Source organism: Podarcis melisellensis (genome assembly GCF_964234715.1).
Source record: "Podarcis melisellensis genome assembly, chromosome: 7".
NCBI classification, from domain to species: domain Eukaryota; kingdom Metazoa; phylum Chordata; class Lepidosauria; order Squamata; family Lacertidae; genus Podarcis; species Podarcis melisellensis.
In genome coordinates this window covers 4195478-4214809 of record NC_138539.1, presented here as the reverse complement: position 1 = coordinate 4214809, position 19332 = coordinate 4195478, and the positions used below count along the sequence as shown (strand labels likewise).

The window sequence follows — 19332 nt, the reverse complement described above, 5'->3', positions numbered from 1 at the left end:
AGTTGTAGTTTCCGGGTCACCTTCAAAGGTAGCCCCACGTAGAGCGCATTGCAGTAGTCCAAGCGGGAGATAAGCAGAGCATGCACCACTCTGGTGAGGCAGTCTGCGGGGAGGTAGGGTCTCAGCCTGAGTACCAGATGGAGCTGGTAAACAGCTGCCCTGGACACAGAACTGACCTGTGCCTCCATGGACAGCTGTAAGTCCAAAATGACTCCCAGGCTGCACACCTGGTCCTTCATGGGCACAGTTACCCCATTCAGGACCAGGGAGGCTGTCCTTCTGGTTGAACGCCAACACCAGATTCGCTCCATGGCGCATCAGACTCTTGCCATCCTTACCCTGCCAGCTTGTGTTACAAATGCTTGTGTCCTTGCTGGCGGGCAGAGTCCGTGCCCATCGACAAGAGCCAGCTTGCTGGAGAGTGAGCTGCAGCCCATCACTCCTGTTTCAAACAGGGGACTATTTATCGCCTTCTCTTTTCAGCTTCAAGGTTTCAAAAGGGAGTGTGAGCTCCCACAAATTATCCCAGTGCCAACTTGCCCATAGGCAGATTCTCATATTGCTTTTCCTTTTGGCATATCCATATGATGCCCTTCAATCAAACATGACGCTTCCCTCTCTGCTGATGTCTTCTCACCTCTCCCTCTTCCTGGCTTCTTTCCCCTCCCTGTCTTCATTTATTTCCTCTCTCTGTGGTGTCTCTTTTTATCCGTCTGATCTCTCCCAGCGCCGACAATCTTAACCTTAACAAAACCAAAGGCATCCAACAAACGGAAGGACGGCCCTTGCTCCATTTTACACCCCTAACTCTCCAGAGCAACTGTTCTATAATATTTTAAACAAGCAGCGGATGTTTTCTAAGCACTACAGAGATGTTAAAAGATCAGGCAGGCCCTCACAACCTAATAGACATGGCACAAAAGGAAAGGTAAACGTGGAGGGAAGAGGAAAGCAAGCACTGTGACACACACACAAACGCATATCCTGCGAAGCATCCCTTGAGTTGTCTAAATGCCTGAGTGATACTTGGAAAAACAGCTAAATGCCTCCATCTTTCCTTGCAAGACGTCTGCTGTTTCATAGAAAACTCCAGAGAGTTCAGTCACCCCCCACATGATCTTCATCTAAGATCCGAGATCTGGGAAATTCATTTCCATGTCCATTAGATATCATAATTCCTCCCCCAGTTGTCACGTTTGAGTACCACAGTTCTCTTACCCAATTGGGTTTGCCACACCCCAGGATGTCCAGATGTCTTAGACCAACCAGCCTTCCCCAAGCTGGTGCCCACATTTAGAATCAGAGTTGTAGTCCATATCATCTAACGGGTGCCAGGCAAGGAAACCCATCTCACAAAGGCTTGGGTCATTGTTTCTGCTGGCTTGCCCTTGAATTTTGCTGGCTTAGCAAGCTCAAGGCCCCACAGCAGACCAATTAAATCCCAACAACCTGCTGTTGTGTTTTACAACCACCCAGCAACAACAAAACGCTCCAGCCCTTAGTCAGGAATTGTTTGAATGAAGCCCCCAAGCCCATATTTGTTGGTCTTTTATTTTCCCCTGTTCTTCAGGGAGGAATAGGTAAAGCAGCTGTTCAGCTGATATGCTGGGTAAGTATTTGGTTCCATGACTCTGGGGTGTATCATAGAAGCCAACCGTGACTTCTTAACCCTCTTTTCCTTGCAGCTGAGAGTTGGCTGAGCAATAGCAATATATCGGTTACTTATATCTGTGGTGCATATGTGTGTTTGCATGTGATGTTCTCCATCTCATTCAGAATTTGGCTCTTATAAGCGCTGAAGCTGCTCTTTTGGTCTGAAAGCATCCAGAGGATATTCTGTATCTAATCTCTCAAATAGGGAAGGGACAAAAATACACTTTATTATTTACTTTATGTATACATTACTTGATTTTTTTTTTAAAAAAAGGAAAATCAAAGCAGTTACAATAAAAATAAAACAATAAAATTTTCAGTAAAAACAGTCAATAACAACAATCTTAAGCATTCAGGGGGAAAAATAAAATCAGCAATAAACTCAAAGGAGTTTAAAACAGACATCAGCATTTTGGATATCTGGGTAGACATGTCTAAACAAAAATGAGTTTAGCAGGCTCCAAAAAGAAATCAAGAGGCAGGGAGTTCCAAAGTGTAGATGCTGCAACACTAAAAGTTTGAGTTCTTACAAATGCAGAATGAGCTTTATTCGGCACCTGTAAGAGTGCTAGTTCTGCAGACTGAAGCCATCAATCAAGCATAATTGGGGAAAGGTGATCTCATGGGTAAACTGATCCCAAGTTGTTAAGGGCTTTATATGCTAGTAATAACATGCTGAACTTGGCCCAGTAGCAAACTGGGAACCGGGGCCAAGGAGTCTGAGCAAAGGTGTCCTGTCTGCATGGCACCAAGGTCAAGGATAAAATCAATCAAACATTTTAAACCAATATGGGTAACTAGGTTATATACCCTTACCAGCAGAAATACAATGTTTGCATCATGAATCAAACACAGTGAATTAAATACGGGATCTCTAGAGGACATATGAATCATATTTATTTATTTACTGACATGTATAATCCAGTCCGAGAAGCTTGTGGATTAATTTTAAACATAACCAGGCAAATTAGAAACAGGCCATTCATTTCTTCATCCATTGTCTTCACATAATGAATGAATGGGAGACAAAAAAAATCATTCAGTAGCTGTTGAAAGCGAAGCCACTAAATCTAGAACAAGAATGAAACTCTAATTCCCCTTTAAAATGTGTTGCAGGGGGGCGGTTATTGACTTGTTTTTGTTCCTATTTTGGTTATGTATGTTGTGTTTTTATATTGAGATTTTATGTTGTAACTGCCCTGAGACCTGCGAGTATAGGGCGGTATACTAATTTAATAAATGATGATGATGATGATGATGATGATAAAATAAAAAACCCCTTTAGGAGCCTGTGTTCTGGAGATGGGTTGGGACATCCGTGGGTGGTGAGGTGATGGTGAGAGTCATTTTTGTTGTGTAGCAAGACACGTCCAGTTCCATCGGTTACTGATGCTTTGCCTCTTTCGCCGACCCATTAGTGCTAAACAAAGACATCACCACTTGCCGCACCATGACCATCACGGGGACTCTGAAACGCCCGTCCCTGCAGGATGAGGAGAAGCTGAAGCTGAACCACCAGAAGGGATCGTCCAACTTCAACAGTCTTCCAGCCAACGTCTCCAAGATGCACCTCCAAGGCTCCCCGCACTACCTGGGCGCCATCAACCTCAACGACTTCAGCAATCACACCCTCACTCTGAAGAAGGACAAGAGCCAGCCTCCCAAGTCCATCTACATCTGCGACGGGGACATCTTCAAGAAGCTGGACTCAGAACTCTCTCGGGCGCAGGACCAAGCCATAGACACCAGCTACGTCATCCTGCCCTCCAACACCGCCACCTTGAGGCCGAAGCCTCCGCCGCCTCCGCCGCCCCCCAAAGACGATACGAAATACAGCATCAACATTGACCAGATGCCCCAGACGAGGCTCATCCACCTCAGTATGGCCACTGACCCAGGTTTCGTTGTCAAGAGCCCTCCAAGGGAGCCTGTGGTCATGGGCTGTGGGGAGGCTCAGGCTTCGCCAATGTTGCAGCAGCAGCAGCAGCAACACCAGCTGTCACCTCCGATGGTTAACAAGTCTGGTGACTCACAGATGCCAAACAGCTTGTGTGACACGGGCGAGTCTGGCAACTCTGGCATGGTGTCCAAGAGTGAGACGGTTTCCACCCTTTCCATGAGCTCCCTTGAGGTATGTGCCTGGGTGGTAGCTATGTGATATTGCACACATTTTGCACGGAGAACATCGTAGGTTCCTTGGCATCTCCGGTTGGAAAGGACCTCGGGTCCCTTGGCTGAAGAAGACCAAGCTGTCCCCAAGAACTTGAAAAAGAACCAGTCGTATTGATACAATAGGGGGTTAAATTGACTGGCCGGAGTAAGGTTGGGGGGAGATAACAGAGGTATATTGTCACTGAAAGTCTGCTCAATATTGATTCACTGGCTCCCAGTACGTTTCTGAGCACAATTCAAAGTGTTGGTGCTGACCTTTAAAGCCCTAAATGGCCTCAGCCCAGTATACCTGAAGGAGCGTCTCCACCTCCATCGTTCTGCCCGGTCCAGCGCCGAGGGCCTTCTGATGATTCCCTCGCTGCGAGAAGCCAAGTTACAGAGAACCAGGCAGAGGGCCTTCTCGGTAGTGGCACCCGCCCTGTGGAACGCCCTCCTACCAGATGTCAAATTGAAAAATAACTACCAAACAGCCCTGTTTAGGGAAGCTTTTAATGTTTAATAGGTTATTGTATTTTAGTGTTTTTTTCGAAGCCGCCCAGAGTGGCTGGGGGGACCCAGCCAGATGGGTGGGGTATAAATAATTTATTATTATTATTATTATTATTATTATTATTATTATTATTATTATTATTATTCAGAGTAGATTTCAATGTATAGTTAGCAGAGTAAAAACTTACACAGGTTACAGGGTTTCCCAAAAATAGACCAGAGGCATTTCATCCAGCAGAGCTTTACTGCTACTGAAGGCATATGAGCAGAATGGTCAAAAATCCAATACATTCAAGATTGGCCCTGCCCACAAGAAATCCAGTTGCAGCAGACTTAACAATAACTTATAACTGGAGAGACCTGTCAGGAGTAAGCCTGGACCATTGGTACCAAATAGTATGGGAAACAGCCTTACTAGAAAAATTAACCAATAAACTGAAACTGACACGGGGACAAATAGAAGAAGACGCCTTCACCCCGGTATGGCTCCACTTTATCACATACACAGCCCAATAAGACAATGACAAAAATCAACCAACAGCATACAAATCGATATGGCTAACCTGATCCAAAACACACACACACCCCACTCACACATGAAAACAAAGACCACCACAGCCAGCCACAAATGAACAACCACACCTCAGGCCAACCCCAACCTCTCTCACCACCAAAGGAACACAAGTGAACAGCAAAGAACCTGCACAAGCAACGCTGACACAAAACCCCACATATATTAAGTAAAATAGAAACATCGCCACCCGACCTCATCCCCACTCATCTTTCCCCCTTTTCTTCCTAATGTCTCAAGAAATGAAACTGATCTGTAAAAAATGGGGGGTGGGGTGGAGAGATTGCATATACTTTTGTAAACCAAGAATATCTTTAATAAAAAGACATTATTAAAAAAAAAACACAAAACAAAAACTTCTTCAGTGTGAAGAAGTGTGCATGCACACGAAAGCTCATACCAAGAACTAACTTAGTTGGTCTTTAAGGTGCTACTGGAAGGAATTTTCTTTTGTTTTGACTATGGCAGACCAACACGGCTACCTATCTGTAACCAAAAAAAACCACAATTACTTATAATAAGTCTAAAACTGAACACTATATACAGAACACCACACCAGCTGGAAAAGAGATAGAAAGAGAGAAAATGAAACCCAGGCTCCTTCTGGCCTCACTATTATAGTCAGCATGACCTTGACAGAAGAGATAACAGGACCACTTTAAGCCAGCTGTACTCAGCTTCTCTGAAGGAATAACCCAAACATCATGAAGTTTCTGCTTGTTCCTTTCACACAGAGAAGCTTCCAGAACCTTCTTGAACTAAGTAGAATAGGAAAGATCTCTACACATCAGATCAAACCTTTCTGCACTAAGAAATGCAAACTGGCCTGTATAAAACTAATCAGAGAGAGGGATGGTTTTCATAAAACGGGTGAAAAGTTGCTCCAACTTTCTAAACAACTGAGTAGGACTATCTAGACAAAAATGTTTTTAAAGCATGCAGCCTGCCTGATATCAAAAGGCAGAGAGTTCCCAAGTGTAGTTCTGCCACACTAAAATGTGAAATTCACATTATGTAGCCCCTGTAACTGTGCCAGATCAAAGCGGTTGATATGGGGTCAGGTGATCTCGTCGGTAAAGTGGTCCAGGTCCCAGATTGTTAACCGATCCCAAATTATTAGTGATGGGATCGTGTCCTCCACTGCTCCTCTGAGCAGCAGGCTAATGTGGCAGAGCACACATACAGCTCTGTTTTTTCAGCAGAGTAGAATGGCTAGGGGGTTCATCCAGCACCTGAGGCCGTTGCCTCACTTTGCCAAATGGTAGGACCACCCCTGGACCAGGGAATGTGTCACCTCTGTCCAGTGGGACTGAAGATGCACACAGTCAGATGAGACCCCGCACGGCTGCCACGATTGCGGCCATTGCTGCAAATTGTGTACACAAAGTGCCTCTTTGCATGGTGCTTTCTCCAGGAGAAATATCGCCCCCCCAAAAAATTGATAGCCAAAAAAAAAATAAATGTCAATTTCATTGGGGTGGTATCACCCTACTGCTAATCTGTCTTTCTCTTTCAATCCCCAGAGACGGAAATCCCGGTATGCAGAGCTAGATTTTGAGGTGAGTATTTCCCTATTTACATAATGGACAGTGGTACCTCTGGTTGCGAACAGGATCCGTCCTGGAGCCCCGTTCGCAACCTGAACAGAATGCAACCCACGTCTGTGCATCTGCGGGTTGTAATTCGCGGCTTCTATGCATGCACGTGACATCATTTTGCACGTCTGTGCATGCACGAGAGGCAAAACCCTTTCCGGTACTTCCAGGTCATCACGGGGCGCAACCTGAAAAGACGTAACCTGCAGCGTTCGCAACCCGAGGTATGACTGTATACCAAATTGGTTGTCCTAACACCAAAAATGTCTGGAGTCATTGCCTGAGTCCCGAGAACCCATGAATCAGTTTGTGTCATATTCAGGGCTATTTTCTTCAGCCAGAACTCCCTGGAACTCAGTTCCAGCACCTCTCAGGTGGGCGCCATTGCCATTATAAGAGAATGAGGGAGGCATTCTTAGTGAGTTCTGGCACCTCTTTTTTCTAGGAAAAAAAGCACTGCGTATTCCCCATAACAAGGGGTAATTTTCTCCACTGGAATGTACAGCGATGCAAATGTATGCCTAATTTCATCCATGGGCAGTGCACAGAGAATTTCTGGTAGCCAGGCATCGAAGCAAATGTCCAGCAACTGTAGCCCAGAGTGTTGCATAGGGCACCTCTCTGAGTAGGTATAGCATAAACTGAAAGAATGAAGTGGTTCTCTTTGGATGAAAAATCCTATATACAAACAGCAACCTCATTCTCCATATATAGCCCAAACCCGACCATCCGCTCTCATGAGGATGGTGTTAAGAGGCTTGGAGAACCCCAAGGTTTGCAAAAGTACAAAAAGGGGTGAACCCACCAAATGGAACCCCCCTGCAAACAGACATCCTGCGTTCTGAGAGCAATGATCATTCTCAGTACTCATTGGGCCATTTGGGGGGGGGGGTTCAGTCCTGCATTTTTACTTGGCCAGGACTAAAGATGGGGGAGAAATTCAATCTAGTTCACGTTTAAAGGCAAACCTACCTAATTGGCAGTTTCCAAAACAATTAACACGTCTCTGAATTTTGCAGTGGAGTTCCAGTGTGTTCAGAAATGCACTCCACTTCCCAGTGGGGAGGAGTTGCGGTGGAGTTGCAGTGGACCTGCATCACCCAGAGGTTACCAGCCCCATTTAAACTTAAGCTCAAGCCAGAGAGCTTCTCTTGGCTCGCTTCCTCAATCTCCCGCCCACCTTCCCTATTTTCAGGTTTTGACATTGGCCTTCTTAGGGACCTTGGTTGGTCACCGTTGAGGGGCCTGGTAGGAGTTTTTCCACTTGGCAAATTGGCATGGGCCATTTGGTTTTCGGCTACCTCCTAGCAATCGTCACAACTTTGTAAGGTTTGGTGGTTGGTTGATATGATGGGGGAGGGGAGGTGTGGACATCCCCTGCCCCTCTAAGCTTAAGGGTATTCTGTTAAATAAATCTGGGGGTGTGGATCTTGTCCAAAGCCCGAGGTGGAGCTAGGGCCATGCCACAACCCCGTCGGGAACCCAGGGGGAGCTCGAATTGGTTTGCATTGACGGGGCTCCTCCTACCAGTGGTTGACCCTTACAGGACTCCCTGCGTGACAGGCAGGAGTCAGATATATTTGGGTCAATTCCAATGCCTAAGCCAATACCGCTCACATTCTGTAACCGATAAAGTTGTGGCCTAAATTTGCCCAATAACCATTAACCTAATATCCGTATCCTTGTGTCTTATTCATCAACAAGGGGGTGCTTTCGGGGTCTCGACATGCAAATGCTCACACTAGGATCTAGTATGCATCAAAGTCCATGCATTTGAGAAAATAGCATACAGAAATTGCACTGTTCCAGGTGCCACATAATACTCATTCCATACTTGTAAGAAATCAATCTTTTACTATGGTAGAACACACACTTTGGAACTCCCTGCCTATTGATACACCAGGCAAACGCCTTTTCTGTTCTCTTTGTGGTGCTTGCTTAAAATGTTTTTGTTTGGCGACCCTGTCCACAAATGTAGCAGGCCGGCATGTGTATTAATCCTTTTGCTTTCTGTTGAGTTTAGTCATCTTTTTTTATTTCTTTAAAAGCTCATTTAATTATGTTACAAATGTTTTAGATACCTCTTTTTAGCCTTTTTATTGATCATCTTAACATGTTTTTAAAAACTGTAAACCACTTAGAAGTTTTATAATAACCAAGCAGTTTATAAGTGTAAATCAGTAAATTTATATTAGGGAAAACTGCACCCAAAAATAACTATATTAAGAAAGACTTGCACTAAAACACTGAATAATTTTCGTCATATATAGATATAATAAAGTGATATAGAAATGTGGAGAAATGAGGACTAGAACAATGAGAAACTGGGGAAGATTCACCCATTCCTAATTAGGTTTAATTGATCTCACAATTCCTGCCTGAGGCTTTGATGGACCTGGGATATCCTGACCTGTTTCTCTCTCGTCCATTGCAGAAAATCATGCACACGAGAAAACGTCACCAAGACATGTTCCAGGACTTGAACCGAAAGCTGCAGCATGCAGAGAAAGAGAAGGAGTCCCCAACAGCAGACAGCAAGGTGAGTTCTGGCCCAGTTTCCTGAAAACTCCATCCTTGGGGACCTAATTTATTTGGGGGTCTGCAAACAAAGGATCTGGGAAATTCCAAAAACCATAATTTTGCACCTGTGGGCAAAACCCCTCTACCTTTAATCTGACCCACCCATGTGAGGATATTTGCAGTTTGAAAATCTGTTTTCAATAAGTTTTATTCTTCATTTGACTGGAGAAAAGCTTAAATGACTTCAATTTTTCTCTGACTCCCTGCTCCTGTGTCTTCTAGATAAAGGGCTGCCATACGTCCTGGTTTTCCTGGACATGTCTGGGAATCGCTGGCCAAAATGGTGTCCAGGCGGATTTTTGCCAAATGATGGGTGATTCCCAGCCCATAAATTTTCCCCATAAACTGTTCAGCTGGAAGTTCTTTCTGGAGAAACTTCAGCCTGTCCTTTGTCAATTCTACTTCCCAATACTATCGATCTTGGATGACGACGTCATTCCTAAATCTCAGGCTCCACCCACCTGCTGAACCTCAAGGGGGGCAGAGATAATGATCTGGCCCCCAAGCAGAGTTCCTGGCCTACAGCACTTCCTGTGCTTTAGTAGACCACACAGATGCAGGACTAAGCTCAAGAGTAACACTATATCATACTTTGCGCTACACCTGTGCAAAATAATAATAATTTTCCATGATTGAGCTAAGCAGCAGGGGAGATTTGAGAAGTTTCTGCATGAAGAATCACTTCTTGCAGATACATCCTGGTTATTTATCCATGATCATCTTTGTTTATTCTGGATTAATTAAGGCAGGATGAATCAGAAATCAATACCAGCTTCTAGTTCAACAAAAACATTTCTTTTTCACCAGGGCTTTGGCTCTGAATTATCTACAGCATTTTTGTTTTCATGGACGGGATATTTTAATGTAGGTTTTTTTAAAAAACAAACCCAATTGTCTTAGGTTGTTTTTAAAGCTGGTTTTAATGCATGTATATGTTTGCTCGCTTAAAATATTGTAAGTCTCTTTGAGTTGCCGTGGCAAAAAAAAGTGAGTAATAAATTTAATAAATAAAATAACTAGGGTATGTATAATCTCAAGAATGATTCTCCCCATGCTGCCTTTAGAAATTAAGAAGAACCGTAGTGCAGTGACAGAACACCTCTTCTATAGGCAGAATGACCCCCATTCAATCTCTGGCATACAAGCACAGATTCATAGAATTGTAGAATTGGAAAGGACCCTAAGGGTGATCTAATTCAACCCTTGCAATGCATGAATATCCAGGTATACCTGGAGGTGTAGCATCTCCAGGTGTAGATGGGAGAGACCATTGTCTGAAATCCTGGAGAGCCAGTCAGAGTACACAATATGAGCTTGATGGACCCAAAGGTCTGACTCAGTAGAAGGCAGCTTTCTGTGTTCCTACGGAGGCCCATACTGCAACACTGCTTGCCAGGATTTCAAGGGTTCCTTTTGCAGCTTCCTCTCCAGTTCTGCATGTTTCCTTTTCCCCATCAAGCACTATGGTTTTAAAGGGGAAATGCTCTGGAATGGTTATTTCACTGTTCTCCTGGGCACAGGAGGTGCACCCTTGTTCCTTGGTGTGCGCCAATTCAATTACGTTGATCAAAGAGGAGGGAAACACCCTGTTCTCTCTTGTGCACTCAGGCTATAAAACGATGGAGTGTTTCTTCGGGTGGAAGTGATAAAACTAACGCTAGCGTAAGTCTTACTTGCCTGTGTTTCCTTAATGAACCTCACAGAGACATCCTCCCCTCCAATCCTTGCCACGGCGCATGTCTTCAAACGCATTCTCCTACCCTTAAGTAAGCATCCGGTCCTCTCAGTCACGGGCCAAGCACCCCTCGAATGCTCCCTTGATCCTTCCGCTCCCGACATCGCACAGAAAAGAGGATTCATGCAACTCTCCCAATCCATTTCCCCCCGACATTGTTAGAGCCTTGACTGCATACCATACCTACTTGGCAACCCCCTTCTCTTGCCTTGCCAATGTCCAAAGATGTCCACTTCACCCATCTCAGAAGCATGTTTTATGGTTACGAAGCTTTTCCATCACCTTGGTTCCATGGCTACCCAGCGACTGTCCTGACAGCAGGTTCAGGACAGACATCGCCATTGAGAAGAAGAAAACCTCCCTTCTTCACACAACACATGGAGTCGTAGAATGGCAATAATAATAATTTATTATTTATACCCCGCCCATCTGGCTGGGCTTCCCCAGCCACTCTGGGTGGCTTCCAACAAAATATTAAAATACTGTAATACCTCAAACATTAAAAGCTTCCCTAAACAGGGCTGCCTTCAGATGTCTTCTAAAAGTCTGGTAGTTGGTGTTCTCTTTGACATCTGGTGGGAGGGTGTTCCACAGGGAGGGAACCACTACCGAGAAGGCCCTCTGCCGGGTTCCCTGTTACTGGCAAAGCTGGAAGGGACGCCAAGACTCTCCTAGTCCAATCCCCGGCCATGCAGTAATCGTGGCCACTGTCTAGAATTCACAAACATAAGACAAGAGTTAGTGAGAGGTCTTCAAGTTTGATGATTTCCAAAGAAGACTAGATTATTGTTGTTGTTGTTGTTGTTAAATTTTATTTATACCCCAACCTCCCCAGCCAAGACCGGGCTCAGGGTGGCTAACACCGGTATAAAAACAATTGATTGAAATACAACTTAAAAACAAGATTAAAATACAACATTAAAATGCAGCCTCATTTCAGTAGGAACTCAAATAAAAAATGTTTTTGGGGATGAAAAAGTCAAGTCTTCACCAAGGCCAGCTATCCAGACTGGTCCTACGTGGGCCAGAAAAAAGCCAGGGAAGTCCCTAAATAGGAGTTCCATCACAGAAGGAGAAAGGAAAAAGGAAGAGGGGAAGGGGATCAAGTTGATTCCAAGCCAAAGGCCAGGCGGAACAACTCTGTCTTACAGACCCTGCAGAAAGAAATCAGATCCTGCAGGGCCCTGGTCTCATGAGAGAGAGCGTTCCACCAGGCCGGGGCCAGTGTTGAAAAGGCCCTGGCTCTGGTTGAGGCTAATCTGACTTCCTTAGGGCCCGGGACCTCTAGGGTGTTGCTATTTATGGACCTTAAGATCCTCCGTGGGGCATAGCGGGAAAGGTGGTCCCGTAGGTACAAGGATCCTAGGCCGTGAAGATAGATAAATATTTGGAGAAGGATGGGGGCAGTTTGTCAGTGACTATTAGCCACGAACATTTATTTCATTAGAGGTTTCCTAGTGCTGTTTTTCACCCTAGCTTTTCAGCTCAAAAGGCCCCCAGAGCAGCTGCTTTGCAACAAGAAAAAAAAAATGTAACACAGTCCCTTGACGCAAAAGGAAAGAAGGAGGAGGAGGGTGGAGGAAGGGCAGCATTCCTGCTCAGAGGCAGTATTGCCACTGAATGCCAGCTGCTGGTGAGCAGTAACCAAACAATTAAACCCCTGTGTTGCAAACAATTATCAGTAATATCCAAAGCAACACGATGACCAAGTACAAGAATGCGATGTCAATATAAACCCTTTATATGATCTATGCAGAACATTAAACAGTATGAAATATATGAAATATGCACTCTCTGCAAACCCAAATAAATCTCTGAAAGTCACAAAATATGCACTCTTGATGGACTGCCTTGAAAACACAGAACCATACGACTTCTGTTTATTTGGTTCTATGTTTTCAAGAGAATCCATCAAGAGTGCATATTTTGTGACTTTCAAAGATAAGCTGCTGGTGAGCAGCAGAAGGATGGATCTCTTGATGTGCCCTTATTGTGGATTTTCATGGACCACTATTTGAGGCAGAGTGCTGTGCTCGAGAGACTAGGCTTTGCAGAAGGAAGATGTCACTGAGCATCCCTTTGAGGCTCAAAATATCTCTCACATGCTTCCTTAAGCACTTTGCTGAAGTTCTTTAGATCAGCCCTTCCTCTCCTGTGAACCAAGACTTGGGGAAAATGAGCTGGAAGTTGCTTTGCTACCAATAAGCAGGAGACCCTCCTGCAGAACTCACCCAGTCAGTAGAACGTCTTGCTTCTGAAGTCACATCACTGAGTGATGGAAGGGAGGTTCTCCTGCTCAGACTGGGTGATGCTTGAAGCCATCTGAGCTCAGCCTCTAACTATGCACTGTGAAGAGGAGGAAGGAATCTTTTGTTCACCTACCACCGGTATTCGCTTTGAAGGGGATAAAAGGAATATTCTCCCCATCTCTTTGGGGGGGAGGGTGGTGACTTTGATCCACGGCCTTGAGGAGGGACCGAATTCAGAACTGTTTCCAGTTCAGTGCAGCTGTCAATCTCCTGCTTTGAGCTGAAGCCTTTCATGGGCAAACGTGATACCTAGAATTTATCCAGAGAAGAGGTCTGCAAATGTGGCATTCATTTATTTCCTCAACACATTGCAGGGGCGGGAGGTTAAAATCCCTGGGGCTGTATTTCGTTTTTACCTCCTTTTTTAAAAAAATAATAATGAATGACTTAATTCAAATATTTAACATGTACAACATGGGCAATACTGGAAAACTATCAGCGCGTTTTAAAGGTGTGCTTTTTTTTGCACCACTTTGCATTTAAGTAAGACCTATTTCAATGTAATATAACTAATACAATCCATAAATACATAAAGACTATCTTTATAATAAAATAGGCTACAGTCAATAGCCCATCCAGTAAGAACAAATATTAAGTGATCGGAGGACAAATGGATAGAAAAAGGAAGCACAAAAAGATTTTTGTGCCATTCATCGCTTATTATGAACACCTTCTAGTTATATAGACCCACATTATGTACTGGAAGCACTTATTTTTTTACATTTCAGTGGCAACTCATTCTGTTGAATGTGTGTTTTCCAAGCCTTTCTTGTAGAAACCATTCCCACTACTCACACTGAACAACAGAAGACGCCATATGTTGGGTAAATTGTGGACCAAAGCATATATACGTACATATGTAAAACGGTAAAGGTACCACTGATTGTTAGGTCCAGTCGCGGATGACTCTGGGGTTGCGCACTCATCTCGCTCTATAGACCAAGGGAGCTGGAATTTGTCCACAGACAGCTTCTAGGTCATGTGGCCAGCATGACTAAGCCGCTTCTGGCGAACCAGAGCAGTGCACGGAAATGTCATTTACCATCCTGCCGGAGTGGTACCTATTTATCTACTTGCACTTTGATGTGCTTTCAACCTGCTAGGTTGGCAGGAGCAGGGACCAAGCAACGGGAGCTCACCCCTTCATGGGGATTCGAACCACTGACCTTCTGATTGGCAAGTCCTAGGCTCTGTGGTTTAACCCACAGCGACACCCACGTCCCTTATTAAACATAAATCAGGACAAAGAAACATGTCGTCTCTCCTTGCCATCTTCTCGGAGAGAGCGCCAAGAACAACAGCTATACAGAGCGGAGTTCCGCTTATGCCAGCAATCTGTGCTGGAATGTAAACAGATATGTGACATGCAACAATCCCATTTCTGCAGCAAAATGTGGAATGGAATCCAAACAGGTACCACTGTATTACTAGGGGCTCATGTTGCTCACCAACCCTGCAGATGCCCCACCCTATGCTAACCCCCCTCCTTTGAATTTCATCCCGACCCCATATTCCCACACAGCTCCTCCAGTGCCCCATCCCCTCACAGCATGGAAATTCTTACTTCCAAAGAACTAGTGGATAAGTTTTGTAACACAAAAGGAGGTTTATTCCCCCACCCCAGTGAGGTTTCATGAGTTTCCTTCAATTTCTGCTCAGCCATCACATATGTGCACCTTACTTCCATTCCCCCAGTGCTGTAACTGCCTGAATTGAATCCTGCCCTTCTTTTCACTCTCCAGTAACCCCTAATCTTTCCCATGGCAGATATTTCGCATGAAAAATCCCTTTGTGAATTGTAATAACGCTCTTGGTGAGGTTTCTACAGCGTGCTTTATTTAAGAGAATGATGCACCATTTTAAAAGCAAAATATCCCCCTTGGGTTTCGAACATGCTCTTTTGGGTAGCGTTATGGAAAGATCCTATTGTGCTTACATCTCTATAAATCACAGAACACCACTAAGTTTGTCTGGTGCCACCGAGCAAGGAGAAGTTTATCAGGTTTTTAAGAACGCTTCCTGTCAAATTACATGAGCCTTGGCCTTCCACAAGATGGCAGATAATTATAGCCGTGATCCCTCCCAGTTGATCCAGAATGATGAGATTTCCGATGGCATCAGGAACATGAATTGTCTGCCATTTTGTGGGATGAGCAGGGCTTGTGTACATTGCCAGGGGATCCCCATTTCTGACTCCTTCTACAAGTCATTGCAGCCAGTTCATTAGCATAAGTAACAAGGGGAAGGATGGCGAAATTAAGGGCCAAACTAGATGCGATTCCAACTGAGACATGATTGGAGCTCCCACTTTAAAAAATAAATAAATGCAAATAGCAGATGCAGTGGTAGAGCAGGAATAGGGAACATTTTTCAGGCTGAGGTTTACATTCCCTTGTGGGTTGTGGAAGTTTTTCGGGGAACTACATACAAGTGATTGGCGGAGACAAAGGAAAACTGTATTGCACAATGGATATGACTTTTACCTCTATACCTGTCAGGCTTCAGGGACTCAGCTTCCGCCCCACACCCCTTTGGCAGTAGATAAACAGAACAAAATGAAATGAGACTCTTACCAGTTAGAGATTTTAATGATCACAGCGAGAGAACAAAGAATCCATTCCTAGGAATGAAGGTGCTCCCAGTTAAAGATTCCACCCAATTCCCCCCTTGTCGCCCACATCACTACCGTATCTTGCAGCCTGATCTCACAGTCACCGAGCTTTCAGAGCTGCCACCTTGACCTTGGACTGATCAGATGGACACATTCCAGAGAGAGTGAGTCTGTTATCTCTCTCTCTTTCCCAGTTCTTCTCCTAGCTGTTCCCCACCCAGTTCTTCCCAACTTCTGCCTTTTCAACTATGTCCCTCTGCAAACCACTGTTCCAAATCTATACTGCCCCACTGCTCCTGGGAAGATTCAGGATCCTGCTCAGGAGCAGGGGGGGGGGGGCTTCCATCATTCCTCCTCACCACAGCCCTCCTCAACACGATCCCTGACAATACCGCAGGGTGCATTCTAGGTACCCAGAAGTTTCTGCAAACCTCTCCCGCCCACATCTCTTCACCCATCCAGACAAGAAGCATTATCGTAGCTCAAGGACACATTTCAGCCAGACCTGAGGGGAGTCCGGAGCAGGGCTGATGAGGGGGTGTGGTCTAGAGAGAGTTTCAAGGACTAAACAGGGAGGCGTGGAGGACCAGATTCAAGCACCAGGCTGAAGGGTCTCCATCCCTCTGGTAGGGCATTCATGGCCAAGGCCCAGTGCCAGAGAAGGAGGATTTATCATGCAATTACCCCAACCCAAATTGCTCCAAATAGACATGGCTTTTTGGTGAGGGCGGGGATGAATGCATGCACTGATGTTGGCACTACAAATGCATATTCTTTAGTAAAGGAAGGGAAAGGGGAAAATACCTTCTCAAAGATATTGACTGTCATCTAAGGCTTTTGCAAATACTTGCATTCAAGTAATTAATTTTAAAGCCATCCACCTCCCAATTAATCCAGTGACATTTTAATCAATCGAAGGCTTTTTTAAAAAAATCAGTTCAGCCAAAAGAATCGACAAAACCTTAAAACCTTTTGGCCTTCCTCTCAACTTAATTTCTTGGAAATCTGATCTCTTCTTTTCTTCTGTTTTGTTCCCCCCCTTCCCCCCTTTTGTTGCAGCAAGAAAAACAGCAGACACCAAACAAGAGACCCTGGGAAGGGATCCGGAAGGTCCACTCCCCGCCGGCGTGGGTTAAAAAGGACATGGAGATGGTGTCACAGTCTCCCTTGGAACTCAAAACTGTTGAGTGGGAAAAGGCGGGCGCCACAATCCCCCTGGTGGGACAGGACATTATCGACCTCCAGACAGAGGTCTGAGGAGGGAAAAAAAGCAAGAAGAAAGACTCTTTGGGTGTCCTTTTCCCCCCACCCTGGAAAACAAAACACAAAATACAAACAGATAAAGATTTTTTAAAATAATAATAATAAAAAGAGAACCAATCAAACGGAATTGAAATGGAGCAAGAGAGCAATGTCTGTTGGTTTCTTTTCGAAACCTTTCAGTTAAAAAGGAAACATAATATGGAGTAACCTTTCTATTGTTCTCGGGAGACAGAGTTGGGTGGGGAAAACTATTACTTTGTAGAACATAGTAGCAGTAGGTACGGAACGCAATACGGTCTTTCCCAGGTAAGGAAGATGGCCGGGGGGTGGGTGGGGGAAGAGAGGCGGCCACGGCGAAGGGAAGGGGATGATGAAATAATAAGGGGAAAGGGAGGATTAGAGGTTGTTGTTTTCTTTTAAAAAATGACATCGGCCTCAACGGCAAAAGGATTAACGGAGGATCTTTACCAAGAGGATGCCACTAGGCGTGCTGCCACAATGGGTGTCTGGAATGGAAACTCAGGAGGCGTTTGACTGAGCATTGGGTACCCACAGTTCCACTGGACACATCCTGTGACCCATTGTCTCTTCTAGAGGTGGAGGGAGAGGAACCTGCCCATCTCCCTTCTGTCTCCTCGCAGCCACCGGAACGTCATTGGGAACAGAGATCCCCCTCAACCGGGAAGAGGCCTCCTCCTCAGAAAGTTGGGATTTCTCCAGCAGTCCTCTGGGAGCTAGCTCAGAAGATGCATAATTGGGGCAGGGAAGCTTGATGGAAGAGGGAGTCCTGGTGGTGGCGGCGGACATCTCCTTCCATACTGGATTTTCCGAACTCTCCGTAAAAAACAATAACAATAAAAAGTGTGATGTATGGACAATGAAGAGATCTCCACTTAAGACAATTGAGATCCACTCAACTGGTTTCCAGACAAAAAAAAAAAAGAGAGAGAGAAGAACCTTGAGTGGGAAGGGGAGGTTTTTTAAAAAAACAATAAAAAAAGCAAACAAACAATGAACAAACAAGAATGTAGGTCATATGTTGACTGCTAGTAGACCCTAGGCAAGCTCACTGTGGGCCTTTGTACAAAGGTTCATGTGTGGCCTCATTTTCCCCCCCTCGTTGCTTTCGAAAGACTGGACAACATCTTTCCTCCTGTCTGCTTTCTCAAGTGGACGGTCCCCGGTTAAGAGACATGGAAAAGTTGAGAACATATGGAGAACATTGCCTTAGGGACTTTGAGTCAAACTGGAAAAAAAAAAATTGAGTAAAATCCACTTGGGAAAAAAAAATCTATTTTTTTTTCTTCTTTTTCTTTTCTTCAATAAAAAGAGAACTTGAAACCCAAGGAGTTCCATTTCTTTGGCGTGCGTCATTCCACTCATTTTTCCATGCTTCTGACCCATGCAAATGGGGTAGAGGTGTTCTTCCGTCTTTGTCCTGTGAGGGAAAAGTATGGAAGCATCTTAACATCTCCAGGATGTTATCTCACCTTCAGGATTTGGATTGTCATATTGTGTTGAGGAAATGGCCTGATGCATTTGGCATTTTCCTCTTGACACCATGTTTTTTTTTTCCCCAAAAAAAATAATCTGACCCCTCAGACTTTGAATTCAAAACCACCACATTTTAAAACCCGTTTCGCTCTGTGTTTCCATAAGAACTCAAACAGAAATCGATGCCGCCACTTTCCCAGTGGCCAAGTTAGCTGGAAATTGTTCTGCAAGAAGGCAAGAGGAGTGTAAGAATTGATCAAGCAGTTTTGATCTTTTCTGAGGGAAAATGAACATGTGGAATTGCTTCTTCTCTTATTTTCTGTGGTGAAATAACAAATAGCAATCTTTCCTCAGACATAATCCTGCCATTTCTTTTAACCGTAAAACGATCAGCAATATTTCAGTGAAGTAAAATAGATCAGGGGTTTTTTTATAGAGAAAAATTACCAATTTTTTTTTTTTGGGGGGGGGGGGGACAAAGGTGCAGGATCTTTCCCAAACCCACAGACACAGTGAAAGACTCCAGATAACACCTCCTTTCTATTTTGTCATAGCAATCTTCGTATTATTGTCCCAAAACTTTTGTTTGAACATTTTTCATTTGGGGCGGGAGTGGGCCTAATATGCTTTTTTTTTGTTATAATTTTTTACCTGCAATTATCTTTTGTTGTTGGGGAATGGGTTTGGGTTGTGGGGTAGATCCAAACTGAATTTTTGGGAAATGGGTTTATGGGTTGAATGGATCGAGATAGGGAATCCTTTCCCTCAGGGATAGATTGTATGTACTGGGCAATGTCCGGTGGCTCTCATAGCTGCACACACTGATGTCCCTGCTGAGAAAGTCTGTTCCATTTTCTTCA

The 19332-nt window shown here is 44.6% G+C and overlaps 1 protein-coding gene across 3 annotated transcripts in view; it reads left to right on the top strand.

Annotated features, from left to right (window-relative positions):
* ADGRB1 (adhesion G protein-coupled receptor B1) overlaps positions 1-18324 on the top strand; it is a 393844-nt gene extending 375520 nt beyond the window's left edge. For 2 of the 3 annotated variants that reach the window (XM_081918644.1, XM_081918645.1), the window contains 4 exons: positions 3072-3784; positions 6409-6444; positions 8915-9019; positions 16775-18324. In XM_081918644.1, the coding sequence (XP_081774770.1) occupies positions 3072-3784; positions 6409-6444; positions 8915-9019; positions 16775-16972 (1052 nt within the window). In that variant the 3' untranslated portion in view covers positions 16973-18324. Of the gene's footprint in view, positions 1-3071; positions 3785-6408; positions 6445-8914; positions 9020-10668; positions 10723-16774 lie in introns of all 3 variants that reach the window. The other variant, XM_081918643.1, reaches the window with a different exon arrangement.
* Positions 18325-19332: the final 1008 nt, after the last annotated feature.